Raw genomic sequence first — 20,312 nt, 5'->3', positions numbered from 1 at the left:
TTCTTCTGTCCCTTAGTTGTTTCTGCACAAACTGATCATTCACTAATTACGTTTGAGCTGCTATAACAAGCTACATGTTTCAGCTGTAGAGATTAAAAAGGTCTACTCATAAAGAGATGACAGGGTGAAAAAGCTTTCTTCATCAAGAAGCATATTGCACTCCTCTGGATCAACAGCACCCTAATGTCTACACTTCTAGATATACTTAGAAAATAATTAAAGCTATGTAAAATTTGATACAATCTGCAGGTCTAAGTATTTAATGAACAGCATTTTTCATTCCATGCACACCAAATGCAACTGTCTGTCACTTTTAGTTTAAAAATAAATATTATTTCTTTTAATCTATCCATCCCATCCCAGCATTTCCTCTGTCCTTTCTAAGTACCTCACAATAAACCAAGTTATTACTAAAAGTCTCGTCTGTAACCACTATAGAGCAGGCAATGTTATAAAGAAATTATAAATAACAGCAATGACTGCATTCTTCTGACCATTCTATTTAATGATTTGAACTTCTCCAAAGTACAGTGTCAAAAAAGCAACAGATGTATTTATAGGGTAACTCCATTTTGGAGAGTACTGTCACATAGAGCAACTGGGAAGACACATGTGGCTCTAAATTATAGGTGGCCCTGATAGCAATGGCTATGATTAAGGTTGCCTGAAACTTCCCATAATAAGACCTTTTCTCAGTTGCTTATAAGTTTGCTGAACTCTTGATTACTTGGAATAAAATTTTCCGTGCAAGGTACCTGCCTCAATATTTAGTCTTTGTGGAAAGTTTAACACAAAATGGCTTAGAGGACATTACAGGAAAATATACCTTGCTTTTGGAAAAGGAAAAAAATCCAAACAAAAACACAAACAAAACAAAACAACAACAACAACAACAAAAAACCCAGTTATTTGAAAAATTCTAATGTTGCCCTTTTGGAGAAAGAAAAACCTTTGAAATGTGGCAGGGCACAGCCTTTTAGTCAGGCATATAATTTTTACAATTCCTGAAATGCCCATTCAAAGCCAGCCTAGTTTGGTGGGTGCTTTTAATCTCAAGTCTTAACTACCTCTTCCCAGAGGCACCTCAGCTCTTGCAGTTCAAAACCACTAATATTCTTTACATGCTTCAGTGCTCAGAGCTGTTTGCATGGAATAACCTCTGTGTGTTTCAGCTCTGCAAAACAGTTTGCTTTCTTCAGCCCACAAAGCTGGCTGCACCAATCCTTGTCCTAGATCAATAAGATAAGATGCTGGAGCCAAATTCTCCTTTCATTTTACTGACAGCTCCTGCTAGTGCACTGAGGGTGAAGAGGCAGATAGACATAAAGAGAGCATGCAGTAGTTTGTTGATAGATTTTATGGGGAGTTATATATACAAATCATTAAATAAAGCCAATTAGAAGCTTAAAAATTATGGATGAGGAGTGAGGGTAGTGGCCTGCAAATTAATAGCTTGTTTCAAAACAGCATACACCCCCAGCTGACCATGAGTATTGCTCTTAAGGAAAAGTAAAAGCTTTTAAGATCTTAAGCACATAAACAGCTTTCTAGAAGTAATTAATTAATTGTGTTACAACAGACTGACAGAAGGGTTTAAAACTTAAGGGCAAAAATTGGATTTGAATGTAGCTGTGAAGATAAAGGACGTCCAGCAAGAAGATTAACAGGAAACCATGAGACTGCTTATGATTAGTATTAGCAATTTTGGAAAACCCTCCAGGCTAGATCCAGAAGGTGGTATAATTACTGCAACGAGGTGCTCACCCTGCAAGTCCCAAGGACCTGTTAGAGTTCATAACCTGGAAATAGATACCCACATAGCCTGCTGAGAGGATCTTTCTGCAAGTACAGTTCACAGGAGCTACCAAACTGTCCAAACTGAGCAGCCAAAGGAAGACAAGGAATTAACTTAAATACTTTCTGACATTTCTGTGACATAAACTGCTCCTGGAACTAGGTACCTTATTTTATCTTATCCATGCCCAATGGATAAGAGTTGGCAAGGTAACATAATTTCAGCTTTCTGGTTCAAGAATTTCTTACACATCAGAATAACGGTGGGTTTTTTTGTGATATAAGGCTCTCCAAACCTGAAGCACTTCCACTATGGATGAACTCAAACACATAGGGCCAAAGAGCAAGAGAGACTTAATTCCACAAATGTCTCAGAATATGCCTACAAGAAGATCCTATTTCTAGACGGGAGGAGTAGCTGAGTGTATTAAACCAAGCAGAATAAAATCAACAAGGAAAATCAAGAAAATTCCCCAAATTCTTCCACCTCTCAATGGTTAAAGCCTTGGAATTGTGAGCTTTGGATTCACATTTCCCGGAGCAGAGGAAGAAACTGAGTCTCTTAAATTCATAGCAAGGACTTTAGCTATTAGGCTGATGAGACAAATGTGGATGGAAAGTGAAGTCCGGTGACCCTGTCACAGCTCTTGTGAATCTAGGGTGTTACAGGCCTAGATGGAACTACTTCCCAGTGGCCAGCACTGCCCTGTTTTTTACTTTCATGTGCCTCCGTAAGTCAAGAGCATGCCTACTAGAGAAGTTATGGGATTTTAGTCTGCAGTGGTGGCATTTAAGCTCAAAAGTAATCCAGAAGTGTCACTATCACAGCTGATAATAATTCTGGTGTAAGTGATGGCTGAATGCGAGGTACAGCCATTTACCCAGGAGAAGAGCTTAGCTATGTGTTGTTAGCTTCTTAAAACTGATTAATAGGATGCTTGAATGTGTGACTGAAGCTGACAGCTGAGCCCAGGATGATCAAAACAAGATTTCTATGGTCTGAGTTACATCAGCCATGGAAAAGGCACTGTACAGTGAGGAGATGCACGCTGGAAAATGTGCAATGTTGATGTTCAGTTGATGTCATGAACTGAAATCACCACACTAAAGAAAGCCAGAGCTTGCTGGTGTGGATGAAGTAATTATTAAGTAACTGAATGTGAAGTAGCTAACCAGTTAAAACTAGAAGCTGTGAAACAGGACAACAAAGATGAGGGATAAAGAATAGTGCATGTAAGAGAAATTTTCTGCAGAGTCATTTCACTGGGCACTTGCAGTGCTTCTTTATTGTGCTCAATGGCAGTAACACTTTGTGAGACAAAAAAAGGGGAAAAAAAAGAAGAGCTCAAGCTTGAACCAAGCCCGTAACACAAGTCAGACTTTTAGGTCTGTGGCAATACCAACTCAGTCACTAATAATGCCAGATGCTGTATAAATGGTTAAGTAGACAAAAATGAAACAGAGGTCCAGGCTTAGAGAAGTCAGACTCTTGTAGGAACAGATATCGAAGAAACTGAGAGAGCTAAGCAACTGGGACAGGATGCATCTTTATTCAGATTCTGCTTTCTTTGATATTTTGTTTTGACTTCTAAGAAAGAATTTTCTCTAGGATTGCCTTTAGATTACTGTACTTATTTCTGTGCAACTTCAGTGACTCGTTCATATTTTAGAACCAACAGGATTTCATTACAGACAAAGCTCCTGTTTCTTCAGGCATGAGAGCTAATACCATGCAGTCTGTATCACTCCCAATGAGCCCTCTAATAGTGATGACCATAGCAAACATTCCTTAGGTGAAACCATGTGATTTTTCAGCAAGGTAGCTCCCATATCATGTTTACTTAGCATGAAAACAAACAAAAGATCATAACCTCAAGTTGATTTTTATAGCCACTGAAGGTCACTTTTATACTGGCATTTGTGCTATGAATTCCCTGCCTAAGCAGTGATGCGTTTAACATCCTGAAGTATCCTGAAAATTACTTCCATTGTCAGAAAGAGCTATCTCAATTAAAAAGAACAGTTGAGTCCATTTTCTGTCAAGCTGTCTTTATGACAGCCTTTGTGTCCTAAATAGATACTCAGAAGGCGTTGGAAACTAGGATAAATTTATCAATGTAATTTCAGTTGGGTAGATTTTCCATCCCCACTGGGCATATTTATTGGAATCTGACTGTAGCTGGTCACATTATTAATAGCAAACAATTGATTTGATTAATTTACCCTACATTTCTGTGATGAAATACCCTCTTCCACTTCGATTTCAGCTTTTATTTTTTAATTATTCATAAGCATTTGGTGAATGTTCTCAGCATATTTTAGTCTGGACTTTGCTTGGGAGCCCTTTTCTTCATCCATTCACAGTGATTATTTCTTTACTAAAGATGGTGTGACTTGAAATCTTCAGTTACTATTGTCTTTGTTACATTAATTGACTTTACTGTTGTAACTGTAGCAACAGGAACACTTCTGATGTGATTAGTGAACAGCCAGTGTTATGTTTGAAGCATTGACTTACCAAGGGATGCACAAATCCATATGGAAACAACCCTTCCCTAAACGTTCAGCAGACAAAACAAGTTTGCACAGGTGTATGTTGAAAAGAAACTAATATGAAAGGATGAGATCACAGGAGAATTGAAAGCTTCTGCGCTATTATCTCAACTCATCCCAAGCCACTCCTGTTTTTCTGTGGTATGCTTTTCCAACCCAAAAAGATCCTTCATCCATTACTCTAACCCCCACATGATCAGCTTAATCAAGGAGAAAAGAGTGACATGGAACATGGCCCACGGCCCATGGGAGTTACAAAAAATAAGAATTACAGGATGTACAGGGCAATGAGTTTAGTTTAGCATGTTTAGTTTAGTTCATGAGTTTAGTTTAGTATGTTTCTAAACACACTCCAAACATTTCTGTAATCTTTGAGGTCCTAACAAAAACACAGGGACAGAAAATGCCTTAGAATCTTCAATCGATTATGCAATGCGGATCATACTCAGAGATAACTGGAAACACTGCCTTAGATTCTATCTCATTCCTCCATTAACATGCAAAGCTGAGACAGAAAAAACTCGCATAGCAGCCCCCCCAGAACCATCACACTCCCAGCAATGAACAGCTTTTCCTGATGAATACATGAGCATGCAGGCTTCTCTTTATCTGATTTTTTTACAGACAGGAGGTTAAAAACTTTCCATAAGCAATGGAAATGTAGGTTCAAATTTAGGGAATGTAAAACTGAGTCTGGGACCTGTCCAACTAGCTGAATTTTAGGCTGGATCAACAGGCTGGCGAAGTCACAGCTCCACCTGTTGAGCTACAGCAAACCATCCACCTATAACAGCTGGCAGCACAGATTCATTTTTGTGCCAGACAGAGATGACTAACACTGTGCCACTTGGATAAAACAAAACATAGAAGTTTAGGGACGCATCAGGCAGTCATTAGCCTAGGTGAAGGAGTACTGTAGCCATTGAGCCATTCTGCCAGACAGCAAAAGGTCTTGGATCTAAAGGAAGGGTTTCACGGCAGAGCAAAGACAGGATGACATTCTTCTGGGTGCGTTCACTAAAGCATACCTCAGTATCAGAAACAATGCTAGAAATAAAAGTGTACAGAGCCCACTCAGTCTTTTTTACCCTCACAGGAGACTAAGTTGCTTGGACCGAAGGCTGCAAATATGGTCTTGCACCTGGCAATATATAACTCAGGAGTGCAGCTCAGACTGGGATCCACCTGGCTGGAGAGAAGCGCTGTGGAAAGGGACATGGGGGTCTTGGTGGACAATAAGCTCAGCACGAGTGAATAGTGTGTTCACTCATACTCCTGGGAAGATTCCAACTGGAGTCCAGAAGTAAATTTTTCACCATGAGAACAGTTAGACATTGGAATCATCTCCCAAGGGAACCAGTGGGTTCCCCTACACTGGACATTTTAAGACTCAGCTTGGCAAGGTGCTGGGCCACCTCATTTAAACTTTACTATTACCTAAAAAGGTTGGACCAGATGATCCTTGGGTTCCCTTCCAACCTGGCATTCTGTGATTCTGTGAATACCACATAGCCATACACACATATTCTTCCACATTTACTAGAAATGCTTCCTTCTTCCTTGCTATGCCAGCTAAGAATAGTCCACTCACACAAAGCAACTCAAGCTAAAATGTAATGACATATCAATTCCAACCACCTTATAAAAATGGAAATACTTATCAAGCTCAGTCATTTTACAACCAGAGAAATCAATGACAAAGTTCTCAGGAGTCTGAATGGTCTTGATCCAATATGCAAGTTTCTTGGGGAAGAACAAATTAAGGTGTATTTTTTGCTTTATATAGTTATCATTCAAGTATAGTTTTCTTCTGAAAGGAAAAAAAAATCTCCAGAGGTCTGCAAAAAAATGTACATCAGTAACAGACTTCAGATCTAAAGCACAGGTACAACACTGTGTACAAGCCACACATAGCTTTCTCAGATATGTCACCATTTGCATCTTTTTTGAATTCTAGAAAACAGTAAGTGGTGGTGCCTGAAAATTTCAAAAACACCCTTTAAAAACAAAGCCACTAAAAAAAATCTAGTTGAAAAAAAAATCTAACTTTGGTTTGCATTCAAAGATACAAATATTTTGCAAAGTTATTTCTTCAGAAGCTGAGTCATTAGTGAGAATAAGTCCCATATCATGATTCCAAAGATTAAAAAGCAAGCAAAAAAATTTAATTATTAACCAGTGATCAACAGATTTTTATTACCAACTTAATTATTATCCAATAATAATAAATAAAATATTGCTAGGGTAAGGGATGGAAGGTCGTGTAAGACTTGGCTATAAGCATAATACTCTAACAGAGTCTAACCAACCCAGAGGTAGGCTCTTGGCAAAAATAACCCTTTGCAGCATTTATAGAGATGTGTGGTCTTTTCTGGCTGGAGTAAGAAAATTTTACATCCTAAAAACAGAACTGCAAAAACCACACTGCATTCACTCACTCCCTTATGGTCCTGATTCAGGAAAGCACTGAAGCACACAGGAGCAAGTCTCTTACCTTCAGTTAAACCTGTGCTTTGCCCTTAAGTATTTACAGACTTTTGTGGTCTACTCTGAAGTGTCTGTTGTCTACTCTGAAGTGTCTGAATATGTTTCAGAATATTTACAAATTGTGAGGAATAAAAGCAGCACTCACACCTCCTCTCATGTGCTTAGTCACACATTTCCATATTCATTTGGATTTCATTACACTAAAAGACTGAACCATAACATTACAATCTGCTAATTCACCGAGATTCACACTCTGCTCCAGATAACAAATATTCTCTGCATTTAAGATCCAAACACAAACTATACTCTGGTAGATTCATAATTCTGTGGGATAGTGTGCTACTGCACTGACTAGTCCTAATAGAGCCAGAAGAGCTGCTCACAGAGGAAGGAGGTACCCAGCAAGAGGTACCAACATTTGATTCAGTAAAATGATACTAAAACTACAGGAGATGGTTCACACAGAGCACCATCTTATCAAGGACTAGATAATGTCATTCTATACTCACTCCAAGTGACCACTCACAGAGGTGGCTCCACTGAAGCTGAAGATATCCTTTGTGCAAGAAACTACTCTAAATCCCAAAATTCTACAATTCAGATATTCAAAAGCAGGGTTACTGAAGGGTCTCTTGCACCTCTGTTTGCAGCATCACAAAATCACTCAGCTTGGCAAACACCCTTGGGATCACCAAATCCAACCGTTAAGCCTACTCTACAAAGGTCTCCCCCAAACCATAGCCCTAAGCACCACATCTAAATGACCTTTAAACACTTCCAGGGTTGGTGACTCAACTATCTCCCTAGGCAGCCTGTTCCAATGTCTGACTGCTCTTTCTCTGTGTGCTTAAACCTACCCTATTGCAGCTTGAGGCCATTCTGTCTTGTTCTTTTGCTAACTACCTGTGAGAAGATACCAGCACCAACCTCACTACAGCGTCCTTTCAGGTAGTTGTAGAGAGTGATGAGGTCTCCTCAGCCTCCTATTCTTTGAACTAAACAGCCCTAACTCCCTCAGTCGTTCCTCGTAAGAATTTTCTCCAGGATCCACACTAGCTTCTTTGCCCTCCCCTGTACTGCACTACCATCTACTCCAAGCAAGCCAATTAAGCAAATACGATTTCTTGTGGAAGAAAGGCATGTAAAACTGTGGGCCTTGTTAAGGTAATACCCATTAGAGGTGAAGACAGCAGGATGTAGCCCATCTTTTTAAATGGTGAAGGTTTTGATGTGCTATTTGTTGTACCATCTTTTATGTCACATCTCTGTATTTGTGCTTCTTTCTGTTTCCCTGCTCTTTAAAGATCTGTTCACTCAGCAATCATCCTCCATAAAGCTGCAGTGTTATTGCTATGCTTTACCTAGCAATATTGCTTACCAAATCTTCTCAAGGTGCAAAGCATTCCCCACATAAACATTAAGAAAATCCTCAGTATGCAATTCAGAGTAGCTGCAGAAAGTGACAAGAGAAATTACTCTAAATTAGAGCCAAATTATGGACTAACATTCTGGCTTTAAACAGACCAGTATTTCACAATATAGCTATTGACAGTGCAACAACCATGAGAACACAGCTTTAACACTAGTCCTGCTTTAAGTTCAGACTTTCTTTTGCAAGATCTCAAATGCTACAGATGAGATTGTAAATATAAAAAGCAGTCCATTAATTTTATATAAGCAGTTTTATGTACCTGAAGGCCTACGACAACATTTCTTGACAAAATAGCCTAGCAGAAAAACTGTTTTTCTAAAGTTCAATCAAGAATGGCTTATAAAAGTGACTGTGCAGATAAATATTATGGTACAGGTGGTCTGAACTATGCATAACATAAACTCCATTAGTTAAACTTTTTTAAGAGCTGCCAATTACGCTTTCATTTTGAAGTAGCATCTGAATAATGACAAGCAATTCCCAGTGATAGAAATGGCCTACTTAATCTTCAACCGGAGACAGAATCTGTCCTCCTCGCACAAGTAAACCATTGATTTACACAAGAACCCTGTCTTGTATAACAATGCAGGATCAGGCCATAGGATCTGATCTATAGGATGTTTTTCAATAGTGCTCTCAATATATAGCTAGAATGTATTGTCTGTTTTTCTTTTTCCCTTTACTGACACTGGGGGCAGGGGGTGGGGGCAGAGAAATGCCAGTCACTAATCATTTGTAATGTTACTTACGCTGTTCTGACACAGGTATGCAATATCAGGCAGAAGCACCACAGAGTTCAGAGATTTATCAATTAAAGCATCAAATGTTCTTGCTAGGCATGTTCTTGCTATGAATAAAAGAAAAATACTACTGATAATCTGATCTAGCTGAGGATGTCCCTGCTCACTGCAAGGGGCTTGGACTACATGACATTAACAGCTCCCTTCCAACCTAGATGATTCTGTCTATCCATCTACCTGTGAAGGTAAGTGGCATCTTCTGGGTTTCAACAGAGGATTCTGTATCAGTTAACTTTTTAATGACTCTCTGCTTTTATGTCTAAATAAATAATTTTAATCAATATTATATATATTTTAATCAATATTTTATATATATATTACAGTTATATACATATTACAGTTCCAAGAGCTGAATTCACCAGATCTACTGGATCTTCCCTGGTATTACCTCATCTCTCAGCTCTGCTGCTAAAAGCAGTCTGCTGAGCCTAGGGATCCTGTACAGCTATCACCAAAGTTTAAGGAAATGCATAAAGAAATATATAAAGAAATAACACAGCTACATTTTGCTCATCTTTTTTTTTTTTTTTTGCATCATTTGGGCTAGAAAATGAAATATGAGGAAAACAGGACACTAGTATCCATATAATTTTGTAGGCTCCCTGAAAAAAAGGGGGAGGAGAAAAAGAAAAAAAAAGAAAGCCTAATTTATCCATCTTCATCAATCTGCAGGTGTGGAAAGAGCAGATTATCTTTCCATGCACAGGTCAATCTGTCACTAAAATGATGGCACAGATTAACAGGAGAGGTGATACCCCGGAGAGCACTGGCAAACCTAGCAGGACAGTAACCAACTAGTGGGCAAATCATTTTATGGCACACACAGGGGGGCAAGGAAGAAAATAATGCTAAACCATTCCTTGGAGAGGAAAAGACAGGGCACCTGGAGAGATGGATGCAGTGTGCAAGGCAGATGAACGTCCCTGAGACATTTGTCACTAGTTGGACTGCAAGACACTGACATTAATGAGGGTGGCATTTGGAAGATAAAAGCAATATCTCTGAAGCAGACAATATAGTTCCCAGGCACCACACACAGGGACATGGTGTAATCAAAAGGGACTGTAAAATGTTTACGTCTAGCAAAAGCATCACAATTGCTACTGATATTCATGGGAGAATATGGATTGGGAATAAATGGTTTATGGTTTTATCTGGAGGGTTGGTGGGGATTGTGGGTTGTTTTTCAACTCAGCCCAGTCAATTCCCATCACATTCCTTTATTGAAGGACTCTCCATCAGTCATCCACTTACACCTGCCTTGTCAAAAGTCAGTGTTTCATTGACAAGTGCTTTTCAGGCAGCAGACTTCTAGAAGACAATTCTGTCGATAGTGAGGGGGGATTTACAGGGATGGAAGCACTTGCCTGCGATTATCTCCTCTTGAAAGCAAGGAGGGAGTGGGGACATACTCCAAGCACTGGCTGCCAGGACACAAGCAAGGGGAGAGAGCAAGATCTGACCGCCCCTTACAGGTGCCCCAGAGTGCCACTACCCCAAAAATTACATCAACCATGTCAGAGAGCCACCTCTGCCCTGACCTACAGGATAGAAACTGTCATTATTAATTAATCATTCCCCGCTCTCATGTCTCCGCATCAGCTGAGTCCCACAGCCGAATCTGATTTCAATGCTCTCGGGTGCCCCTTGTCTCTCCCCAAAAGAAGAGGATGCTATGGTGCTGGCATAGAATGAGACTAACCCATGCGTGCCAGAACAGCCTTCCTGATCCCCAGACACATCCTGCCAGGGGCCCTTAGATCCAAGATGCCATCCCTGTTCCACTCCACACTCATATATTGCCCCTCAGGTCAGACTTTCCCCAGAAAACACAGCAGCTGCTTCGCCATTAAGAGAAAGCCAGTCAGCAGCAACAGCAAACACGTCGATCTGTTGGTCCGCCTGTCTGCTTCATCCTTCAGGAAAGCTAAGGCCAAATCCCCAGTCCCTAGCGGGCCGCGGGTAAGCTCTGAGCAGTAAGGGCCAGAAGCATTGATTAGCCCGGGGCAGGGAGTTTCCGAGTGCAGGAGAAGTCCCCGGCAGTGCACTGAGAACGGCACCGACGGGGGGACGCGGGGCCGGGCCTTGTCCGTGGGCCAGAAGGTGTTACTGAGCCGGGCGGCGTTCGCGGGCTGGGGCTACAGCCCGCCCGTCCCGGGATCTCTCCACGGTGCTGCACGGCGGCTGCGTGCGGCAGCGCAGCTGAGGAGCTGGACGCCCCACAGACCGCCCTGTCCCAGTCGGCCTGCAAGCCCTGTTCCGCACTCCCTGCACCAGCCTTCCGCGGCCCGAAGCACTCAACACCTCCTACCGAGAGGGGAAAAGCTCACTTTAAAAGGAAAAAAAAGAAAAGAAAAGAAGAAAAAAAAAAAAGGAAAAAAAAAATCTGAGAGAGAGAGAAACAACCGTGGACTAATCCTGCACTGATAAAAGTTTTCGATGCAGATCCAGTAATGATGAGGAAAATGGGAACCCAAACTAACCCGACGTGGGATAAGGACAAGCTCCTTCTGCTTCCTCTCTAGTGCTGCACGCACGTGTGAAGATGCCCACGATCCCGTCTTGCTGCAGGGTGTCGAGTACTTCCTGGTTGTCCTGCAGTACAGTCTCTTTCTCTCTCCTCTTCGGTTTAAAACAATGAAAGAGAACGAGGAAGTGGTAGAAGAAAGCTGACTGAATCCCTCTTTTAATCACAAGCAAGCTCAGCAAGATGGATTCTGGGAACAGAAGCTGTATTCCTAAGCAGCGACCGGTGTCATAGTAGTTAAAATAGAACAGAAAAGCCTCTCACAAAGTCAATTCTTATGTAGATGAGGCGACATAAGAGCTTTCCTCTCTCCTCGCGGGCTTAGTGAATTTCTAATTTGCCCAAAGAAACCCTAGAGGAATGAGGAAAAAAGGGCGGGAATATTGGGATTGCTAGTCGTAACAAATATTACCGTGCTCTGGACGGTCACCTAGAAATACACTGAGAATGAAGGCATCCAACGCCATTGTCTCAGCCGAGTTATTTCTCTTGACCTTCGGCTTTGTCCATCCAGGCTGAACAAACTTCCTGCAGTGAGCATCGCCCCTGGTCTCTGCCAGACACAAAACTTTGGTCTCTCTAGGTCATGGAAGGGAAAAGAGGCGGTTTCCCCTTCAAAAGAAGGGCACTCGCAGGAGTTTAAACAACAGCCAGAAAAAAAAAAATTAAAATAATTAAAGGGTTAAACAATAAGCTAGGGAATATGCTGTCCTGTTGAACAGAGAGCTCTTCACACAGCATTGAGAACCTGCCAATATATATCATATCAATAAAAAGGAGCTCTTCGAAAGCTTGCATAGTAATTGAGATTGGAGATCTTTTTTGATATGGGTTGGCATTTCCTCATATCAATCTGACAGAGCCAACTCGGGAAATTGCTGGTAATATTCATCTGGGGAGCACTTTCATTAAACGTAATTCATTCGACTTTCACAATAAATTGAGTGACATCCTTACAGCAGAACCTTTTTATCCTTGATGAAGTGCTTGCCAGCCTTTGGTTTTCCACTTTATTGTCACATTCCTTAAAGCAGAATCGTCAACATGTCAATCTACAGCGGGGGGGGGGGGGGAGGGAGGGAGCTAAAGCTGTATTTAGAAAGCACCCAGGAGGTGGTTTAACGCTTACAAGAGAGAGAGCTGGGTGTCTAACTATCTGATAAATCAGAGCTTAACTTCACCCAGACCAAATCGGGAGAATAGAAACCAGTCCTAGGGAGGGAAGGAAGGCTCACACATTCATTGTCTCCCAATGCTGGCCATTCCGAGCAATTGGTTTCTTAAGCTGCTTCACCGCACTTTCCAAGACGACTGAGAAACTGGCTTTTTTGTTAATTAAAATGGCGGGTTAGAGATGCAGGAAAATATTGAAGAGCTTAAAATGGATACCTCTAGGTACCGACTTGGAAGATTTGGGCTGTCACAGAGAGGCAGGGATATTAGATTATATTTGGGTGCCTCTCTCCGTAAAAGGTGAAATCCTCTCCAGACTGCTTTCTCCAGAGAGTTCAGAAACTAAAACCGCGTGTACTAAACACCTGGGAAAGGGCATTTCAGTGCGAGGAACACTCTACTTAAACTCTTAGCACAGGTGGTTAGGAAATAAGGAAGCCTGGGAAAGAATGCACCACCCTCCTCTTAAAAATAAATATACCTGGAGCACAGATACATCTGTTTCTCCTACAAGAGGTCCGAGCTCGGTTGGTAATCCAGAGCCTTACCTTCCAAAAGGATAATTACTCCCCCTAGACTACGGCCAAAGCGTCCCTCAAACTCCAGAAAGAGGAAAGAGGATCATCTCTAGGCTACATAAACTCTGGCACCAAAAGCCACTTCTTTCCCTCCACGCCAAGCGTTCTGCCCCCCCACCCCTACACTCCTCCTCCACGCCTTCGACGTCAAATTAAAAATTGCAAGAAATTGCTTATTTGGGGGAGAAAAAAGAAACACACGAATGCTTTCAGCACTAAATGCCTCTGTGAAAATCCTGGGGGTGGTGATTACGATAGGACAATGCCTTCTTTTGTTTTCTGTTTTATCTCCTCTGCCTATAGAAGGTTGTGTTTTTTCTTTCTTCCCACGACAAAGAAAGACACAATCAGCAACTATCTTAAAAAGAAGAAAAGGAGAAAGAAAAAAAAAAAGGGGGGGGGGAAGAGAAAAAGGAAAAAAAAAAAACCAACTTCTCTCCTCCGGCACGTGATATCTCTTGACGTTCTCCATAGCTTTCATTAACCGGGGTGAAATGACCGCAAACAGTGCCACACTGAGCGAAATTAAATGTACACAAACTCTGGAGCTAACCAACGCCTTCTTTACCCCCTCAGCAAACACCGTACCAAGTGCGTCACCGCTGGGGACGATTTTAAACCTCTATTACTGACAACATTTTTTGGAGGAAAGCTTGTCAGGCGGCTTCCAAACTACGGTGAAGGCGTGGAACAAACCTTTAAAATCCCAGCCCGGCACGGGGAGGGGGTCAGCAGGATGCTTCCAAAACCCTCTGCCAAAGCCACTGCCTGTAAAACAAGGTGCCCCAGGAGCCCCTCGCTTGTACTTCTCTGGCAAAGCGCCGCGGAGAGAAGCTCCCCGCTGAGAAACAACCTGCTCGCAGCCCTAGGCGGGGCGGGGGTGTGTGTGGAAAAAAACACCCGTCCATTTGCTCTGGCGCTGCTTAAATTCTGCACGGAGTGAAAAGCCACTCAGCCCCGCTGTAGGTCCTGCTTTACAAAGGCACCGGAGAAAGAAACATTTTGCTGGGGAAGGATGACAAGCTGGAGAGGCTGAGGCGGGGGGAAAGAGATCCTTGCCCTAGCAGCATGCAACGCAAAATTCCGACTGGTTTCAGTTCCACACACGCTAAACCGAGTGAGGAGTAACCAACTAGTGAGCCGAAGTCTCCTCAGTCCGGAATGATAGGTGCATGGATCATTCCTTGCTTGTTCCCTGCGGAAAGTTCCAGCCTGGAGCATGCGAAGGCAGAGCCTGTGAACATGCTGGGGGACTAAAACCCCTGCAGTCTAGAAGTGATTTTTACACCCAGCGCCCGGGCTTTGTGGGGTCTGTTCGGCGGCCGGGAGTGTTAGGACGGGGCGGGCGCCCACCGCCGCCAGTCCAGAGCCTGGGACCGTGTCCACGCCGTACCTCTGCAGCCGGTACGGAAAGGATCTGCCTCCTCCTTTGGGGCCATGTTTGACCTGTCCCAGCGAGAAATAACTAATTTAGGATCTTTGCCGTCCTTATAGCAGTCCGCGCCTTTTGTAGTTGCTTCTACAGCATCTTGCTTCCACTCAGGAGGGGGAAAAAAAAAAAGAGAGAGAGAAACAGGCTGAGGTTTTACTGTCCTGTGCTATCAGACTGGAAATTCACCGGCAACCTGGCAGGAATTAAACGAGAAGGTTCCCATTAAGGGAATGGTGTAAAACCCTGGTATCCTTATAAACAAAGAGTTCAAACCTAAAAGAGTTTGCGATCTTCGGGTAGTTGATTGGGTTAGGAATTTTTTTTCTCTTAATATTTACGTGATTCTTTAATGACGATTTGGAGCTCGGCACAGCACTGGTAAAAAAACATTATGCATTAGAATAAGACTAAGATGGTTTCGAAAGAACAGCGGTGGAGTCTCCTGGTAAATAAGACTGTGTGTAGCTGCTCAAACACTTTCTGCAGCTTTTTTAACGTGAAGAAAGAAAATAACTGCAAGTCTTTAAAGGTTAACTCCTAATTCTACCAAGTAAGTCCCGAGTTATCCGTTTAGGCCAAAGGAAATGCACTTCCACTGCAAATCAAATAAAACATTTTCGATACACTGCACAACTCGAAAGAAGGAAAAAAAGGGGGGGAAAAAAGCATGTCTCGAAGAGGCTAACTAATGTTCTTATCAATAAACATAATAGGGTGAACCATCCCTAACCCAGCAACATTCCTACTCGTTCTGGTCGGCCGTGACCTCTATAAATTTCAGGCAATAAGGCTGGATGGCATATAGCTCAATTTAAAACGTAGGGAAGAGCAGCAGTACTTCCCCCTCCCGCCACAAGATTTCATTAGGAAGAGGTTTAACGGTGGGGAAAAGAAAGGGGGGGGGGGGGGGGGGGGGGGAGGGGGGAATGAAAGAAAGAAAGAAAGAAAAAGAAAAAAGAACAGCGGTTGGCTGGGTGAAATCACAAACCAGTGAGTGTCTGTAGATGGGTAACTTGGAGGCAGTCCAGTCTAGCTGGGGCCATTCACTATTATTGAACACAGCCTAGTTCATGCGGGGGGGAGGGGGGAAGGAGGGGGACTGCTGTTTTCCCTCTCTCAGATAATATTGACCCCTCTAAAACTGAATTTTTTAAAACAAACTCAATAGGAAGCTGGTTGTGCTACCATTTCATTTACCCTTCCTAACAGGTTTGGATCTGGAAATTTCATTCCTAATTGGAACTGCCTCTGGTCCACACAGAGCGATGGGCACAGACAGACAAAGTGCTGCACCTTGCTGGGTTGTGGCACCACACTGAAGCTTTTAATCAGAACTCGAGCTTCGACGCTAATAAACAGGTTATTATCACGCAGTGGCCTAATGGAAACCCTCAGAGTCACTCCCTAAACACAAAGAACAGGAAAAGATTGGCAAAAACCATGGAAATATCGACTCAGAACAATCGGGTTAGACAGGGAAATCCTTTGGCTCCCTCCACAAGCTCTCCTCCCCACCCCCCGAGTGTTTTGGCAGAAGACACAGCCCTGCCGACTAGCGCATCCCCTCCCCCTACCTTGTCTTTTATTCCTCTTTTTTTTTTTTTTTGTCTCATATTTCGCATTGTTTCGAGAGAAACTGGAAAATCGTCTCTTTTATTCCGCAAAGCCAAAACATAGAAAAGGGAGGAAAAAAAAGAAAAAGGGAAAAAAAAAGACGAAGGAAAAAAAATAAAGGGAAAAAAAAAAAAAAGAGAAAAGCATTCAGGTAATGAAGTCTGTAACTAAACGGTAATTGAATCAGCATAATTTCCACACTGAATGGTTTTCAAATGCTCCCAGTTTACAATTAAAGGAGAATTAATGCGCTTGTTGTTCAGACTGCAGCGCATTAGAATAAATCCAGCACTGTTGTTGTAATGAGTCGAGAGCAGTTTAACTGCCAGCAAACACATTTAAAATTTAACACGACGTATCGATCTCGCTTCGGCTTTTTGACAGATTATTTGCCACGCACTTTTCTTCCTGCTCCCCCCTTCCCCGTCCTACTCCCGGTTATAAAATTCACGGGGAGGAGAGAAACCCGCGGCACACGGTACGGCTAGGGGCCATCAGGCGGGACCCACCTCGGGCAGCTCCGAGGTGCTGGACCCACCGCAGGGCCCACTAAGGGACCCACCACGGGCCGGACCGGGCCGGGCCAGGCGCGCCCCCGCCCCTGCGCGTCCGCGGTAGGAGCGCGCCGCCTGCCCCGCCCCGCCCCGCCCCGGGACCGCTCAGGATTGGCTGCGCCGCCCTTCGCCGCGCTGCACTGTAGCGCCCCCAGGCGGCTCCTCCGCGACAGCTCAGGGAGCGGCGGCTCCTAGAGCGCCCGGCGACCCGGGAACGGGAACAGGAGCTGAAGCCAAGCCGTTGCCACCTTCGGCACCGGGCGCCGGCGTGCTTCTCCAGGCCATCCTGCTGGAGAAAGGCATAGTACCCCGCCGAACGTTTGCCTGCTGAACGCACGGCCGACGAGATGAGTATACGGGCTGCGAAGGAGCAGCTGTGCGTTGTTTGTGTTCGCAGCGATTGTGGAGGGAATAAAGTGCGATAGGAGATAACGCTGCTGTTTACTCGTGCTTCCTCGATAATCTGAGAGGAGATTTGCTACCAAAGTCAATGACACTTCAGGTGGAAAATACCGCCTTGTGCTCGTCACTGAGTGCCCTCACGCCGGTGCCGCGTCGCCCGTAGTGGCACGTAGGGCCACAGAGCTCCCATCCTCAGCAGGGAACCGAGGGCAAGAAGTTGCCTCCAGCCCACAGCCTAGGCGCGCACCCTTCCAGCGGTGCTCCGCTGCCCCCTCAGGCACTGTAGGCACCCGGCCGTGAGATGGCACCGGTTCACTCGTCCTGAGATCCCCGACCTCGCTCTCTTCCGGCGGCGCGCCCCTTCCCCACGGAGAAGTTACGGACTTGGCCCCCTGCACGCCCCGACGAGCGATCACACCTGAGCCCTGGCACGACCCCGGAAGAACGGACAGTGAGTTTGTCCGTTCTCCGCCGGGATGGTGCCCTCGTTCCCGCCGACCTGCCCCGAATCCCTGGCCCGTGTGAGGGGGCCGGGTGCACTCACCAGGTAGAGGGTGGGTTGCAGCAGAAGGACCGCGTACCAGTACACAGCCTGCATCCTTGCCGCTCAAACTTCCCCCGCGCTGCCTTCGCTGCCTCTTTGTTCCTTCCAGAACATAGATCCACCTGACATCCACTTTACAGAACAAGCAGAGCTCTCACCAGCCTAGACAAAAATGAAATTATAGACCCCATGACCACAAGACAAGGTTAGGCTTTGAGACAAGGGGGGAAGTGAGGTGTGTAGGGAAAGGGGGGCGGGAGAGAAGGAGGAGATGGAGTGTTTGGCTGGGGGTGGGGGGAAACAAACAAACAAACAAAAAATTAAAATCGAGTTAATCCAGCGTCAGAGCAAAGTGATCGCACTGTCCGGGTTGGCTGCAGAGCGTCAGTAGGCAGCGCTCCCCGGCGCTCAGTCGTTTAACTGGGCGGGAGAGCCCCGTGGTGTGGATTGGGACGGCCCGGGGATGCCACCGCCAGCCCTGCCCAGCCCTGCCTGGGACGGCCCAGGGGTGCCAGCGCCAGCACTGCCCCGCCCTGACTGGGACAGCCCGGGGGTGCCACCGCCAGCCGTGTTGTGCCCTGCCCTGCCCTGGCTGGGACGCCCCGGGGGTGCCACCGCCGCTCCTGCCCTGCCCTGCCCTGCCTGCGCATCCTTGGCGGGGACCGGGCGGCAGCTGCCCGGCAGGGCGCTGGAGTACGGAGAGGCGCAGGAGCTGGAAGAAGGGGCAGGAGACACTGGATCGGGGCTCCGGCTGCTCACGGATTCTTAAAGCTGAGGCGAAAAGCTTCGCCTTCGGGACCCCCGCGCGGACTCTGCCTACACCCACAAGTGCCCACCTCCCTACGCCGCTCCTAGGGCTCACCGCGCCTTGCGCCGGCCCCGGACCGGCGCCCCGGGGAGCTCCGACGGGCGCGGACCCCCATCCCCGGCCCCAGCCCTCCTCCGCCCCCGCGCCCCGCGGACAGCCCCGCCACCGCGGGGGGGCCGCGGCGGGGATACGTACGGCGTGGGGTGTCCGACGGCGGCCGGGGCTCCGCGGGGCGCTCCATGGGCGAGACTAGAGGGGTCGAGCGCCGCGGCGCAGCCCGCCGCCCCTGCGCATCTCCTCGCCGCGCTCCGCACCGAGGCGTCCCGCGGCCGCTCCGCATCCGGCGCAGGCACTGTCAGGGCGGCGGGGCGGATGGCTGGCTCTTCCCCCCCACTCTCGCCTCCCCTTCTCCGCACACGGCCGCGCTTCGGCTCCGCTGAGCAGGACACTTACGGGAGGAGGGAGCTGCCTGGGCTGCCCGCTCGCATTCGGCGGGGGGAGCGGGCAAGGAGCGGCGGCACCGGCGCTCCGGGGCGTCCAGGGCGATTTGTCTCTATTAAAAATGACTTATTGGCGAGGGAGCGACCAGCGCCTGCTATTTAACTTCTGCAAAGACCTTGGCTGATCATCTTAAAATAAAGCTCTGGAGCCGAGCACTGTCCGAGCCTCACTGCTTAGGGAGAGAGAAAGAGCAGCGGAGGGGGGAGGAGAGGGGGGGGCTTGCTTGGCGAAGGGGGGGAAGGGAGGAGAGAGAGAAAGGGGAGTTCAGCGGCGTCCCATCCTCTCCTCTGAACGGGGTGATGAATCAGAGCCCTCCCCGGGCGCTGCGAGCTGCCTTGAGCTGCCCGCTGCTGCCTGCCCTGTCTGTCACTGCTGCCTTCCCTGCGCGGGCTGCCTGCGCTGCCTGCCCTGTCTGTCACTGCTGCCTTCCCTGCGCGGGCTGCCTGCGCTGCCTGCCCTGTCTGTCACTGCTGCCTTCCCTGCGCGGGCTCCCTGCGCTGCCTGCCCTGTCACTGCTGCCTTCCCTGCGCGGGCTGCCTGCGCGGGCTGCACTGTCAGTGCTGCCTTCCCTTCCCGGACTGCCTGCGCTGTCTGCCCTGCCCGAGCTCCCTGCACTGTCTATCACTCCTGCCTTCCCTACCCGGGCTGACTGTGCTGCTTGCACTGCTTATGCTGTCTGTCAGTGCTGCCTTCCCCACCTGGGATGCCTGCGCTGCCTGCGCTGCCAGCCCTGATGCCCGCTCTGCCCTTTCCCTCTCCGCCAGCCCGAGGGTGCCAGCTGTCTGCCCAGCGCCTGGAATGAGCCCGGGAGAACACCTCCTTCGTCTTTCTTTCCTTTCATTTTAGCTTTCCCACCTCCCTCAACGATGTCCCGTCCAGCGGCAGTGCTGCTTAGCCTGTAGAGGCAGCGGGTGCCCGCCAGCCAGGCACCAAAGTGTCGGGATAGTGGAGCAGAGCTGAGCGACCGCTGCCGGAGCCAAGCTCTGGGATGGAAGGGTTGCTTCTCCCGGGCAAGCAGGAACCTGTAGCTGGACAGCCCCTCGGAGTGAAGCTGGAAAGCTCATCCCTGCCCTGTGCTGCGGCTAATCCCGCCAGCTGTCATGCGAAGGAAAA

General features: G+C 46.5%; 1 protein-coding gene across 2 annotated transcripts in view; it reads right to left on the bottom strand.

Moving 5' to 3' along the window:
- Positions 1-19,587, bottom strand: part of NXPH1 (neurexophilin 1) — a 150,442-nt gene extending 130,855 nt beyond the window's left edge. Inside the window, exons 1-2 of one of the 2 annotated variants that reach the window (XM_054161125.1) lie at positions 19,152-19,587; positions 17,891-18,052 (exon numbers count right to left, since the gene is read on the bottom strand). In XM_054161125.1, coding sequence (XP_054017100.1) covers positions 17,891-17,944 — 54 coding nt within the window. In that variant the 5' untranslated portion in view covers positions 17,945-18,052; positions 19,152-19,587. Of the gene's footprint in view, positions 1-17,890; positions 18,053-18,893; positions 19,099-19,151 lie in introns of those variants that run through there. The other variant, XM_054161126.1, reaches the window with a different exon arrangement.
- Positions 19,588-20,312: the final 725 nt, after the last annotated feature.

The sequence above is a fragment of the Dryobates pubescens genome, chromosome 4, assembly GCF_014839835.1.
Source record: "Dryobates pubescens isolate bDryPub1 chromosome 4, bDryPub1.pri, whole genome shotgun sequence".
Taxonomy (NCBI): Eukaryota; Metazoa; Chordata; class Aves; order Piciformes; family Picidae; genus Dryobates; species Dryobates pubescens.
Note: the sequence above shows the minus strand (reverse complement) of the source record. Positions and strands in the feature narration are given on the sequence as shown.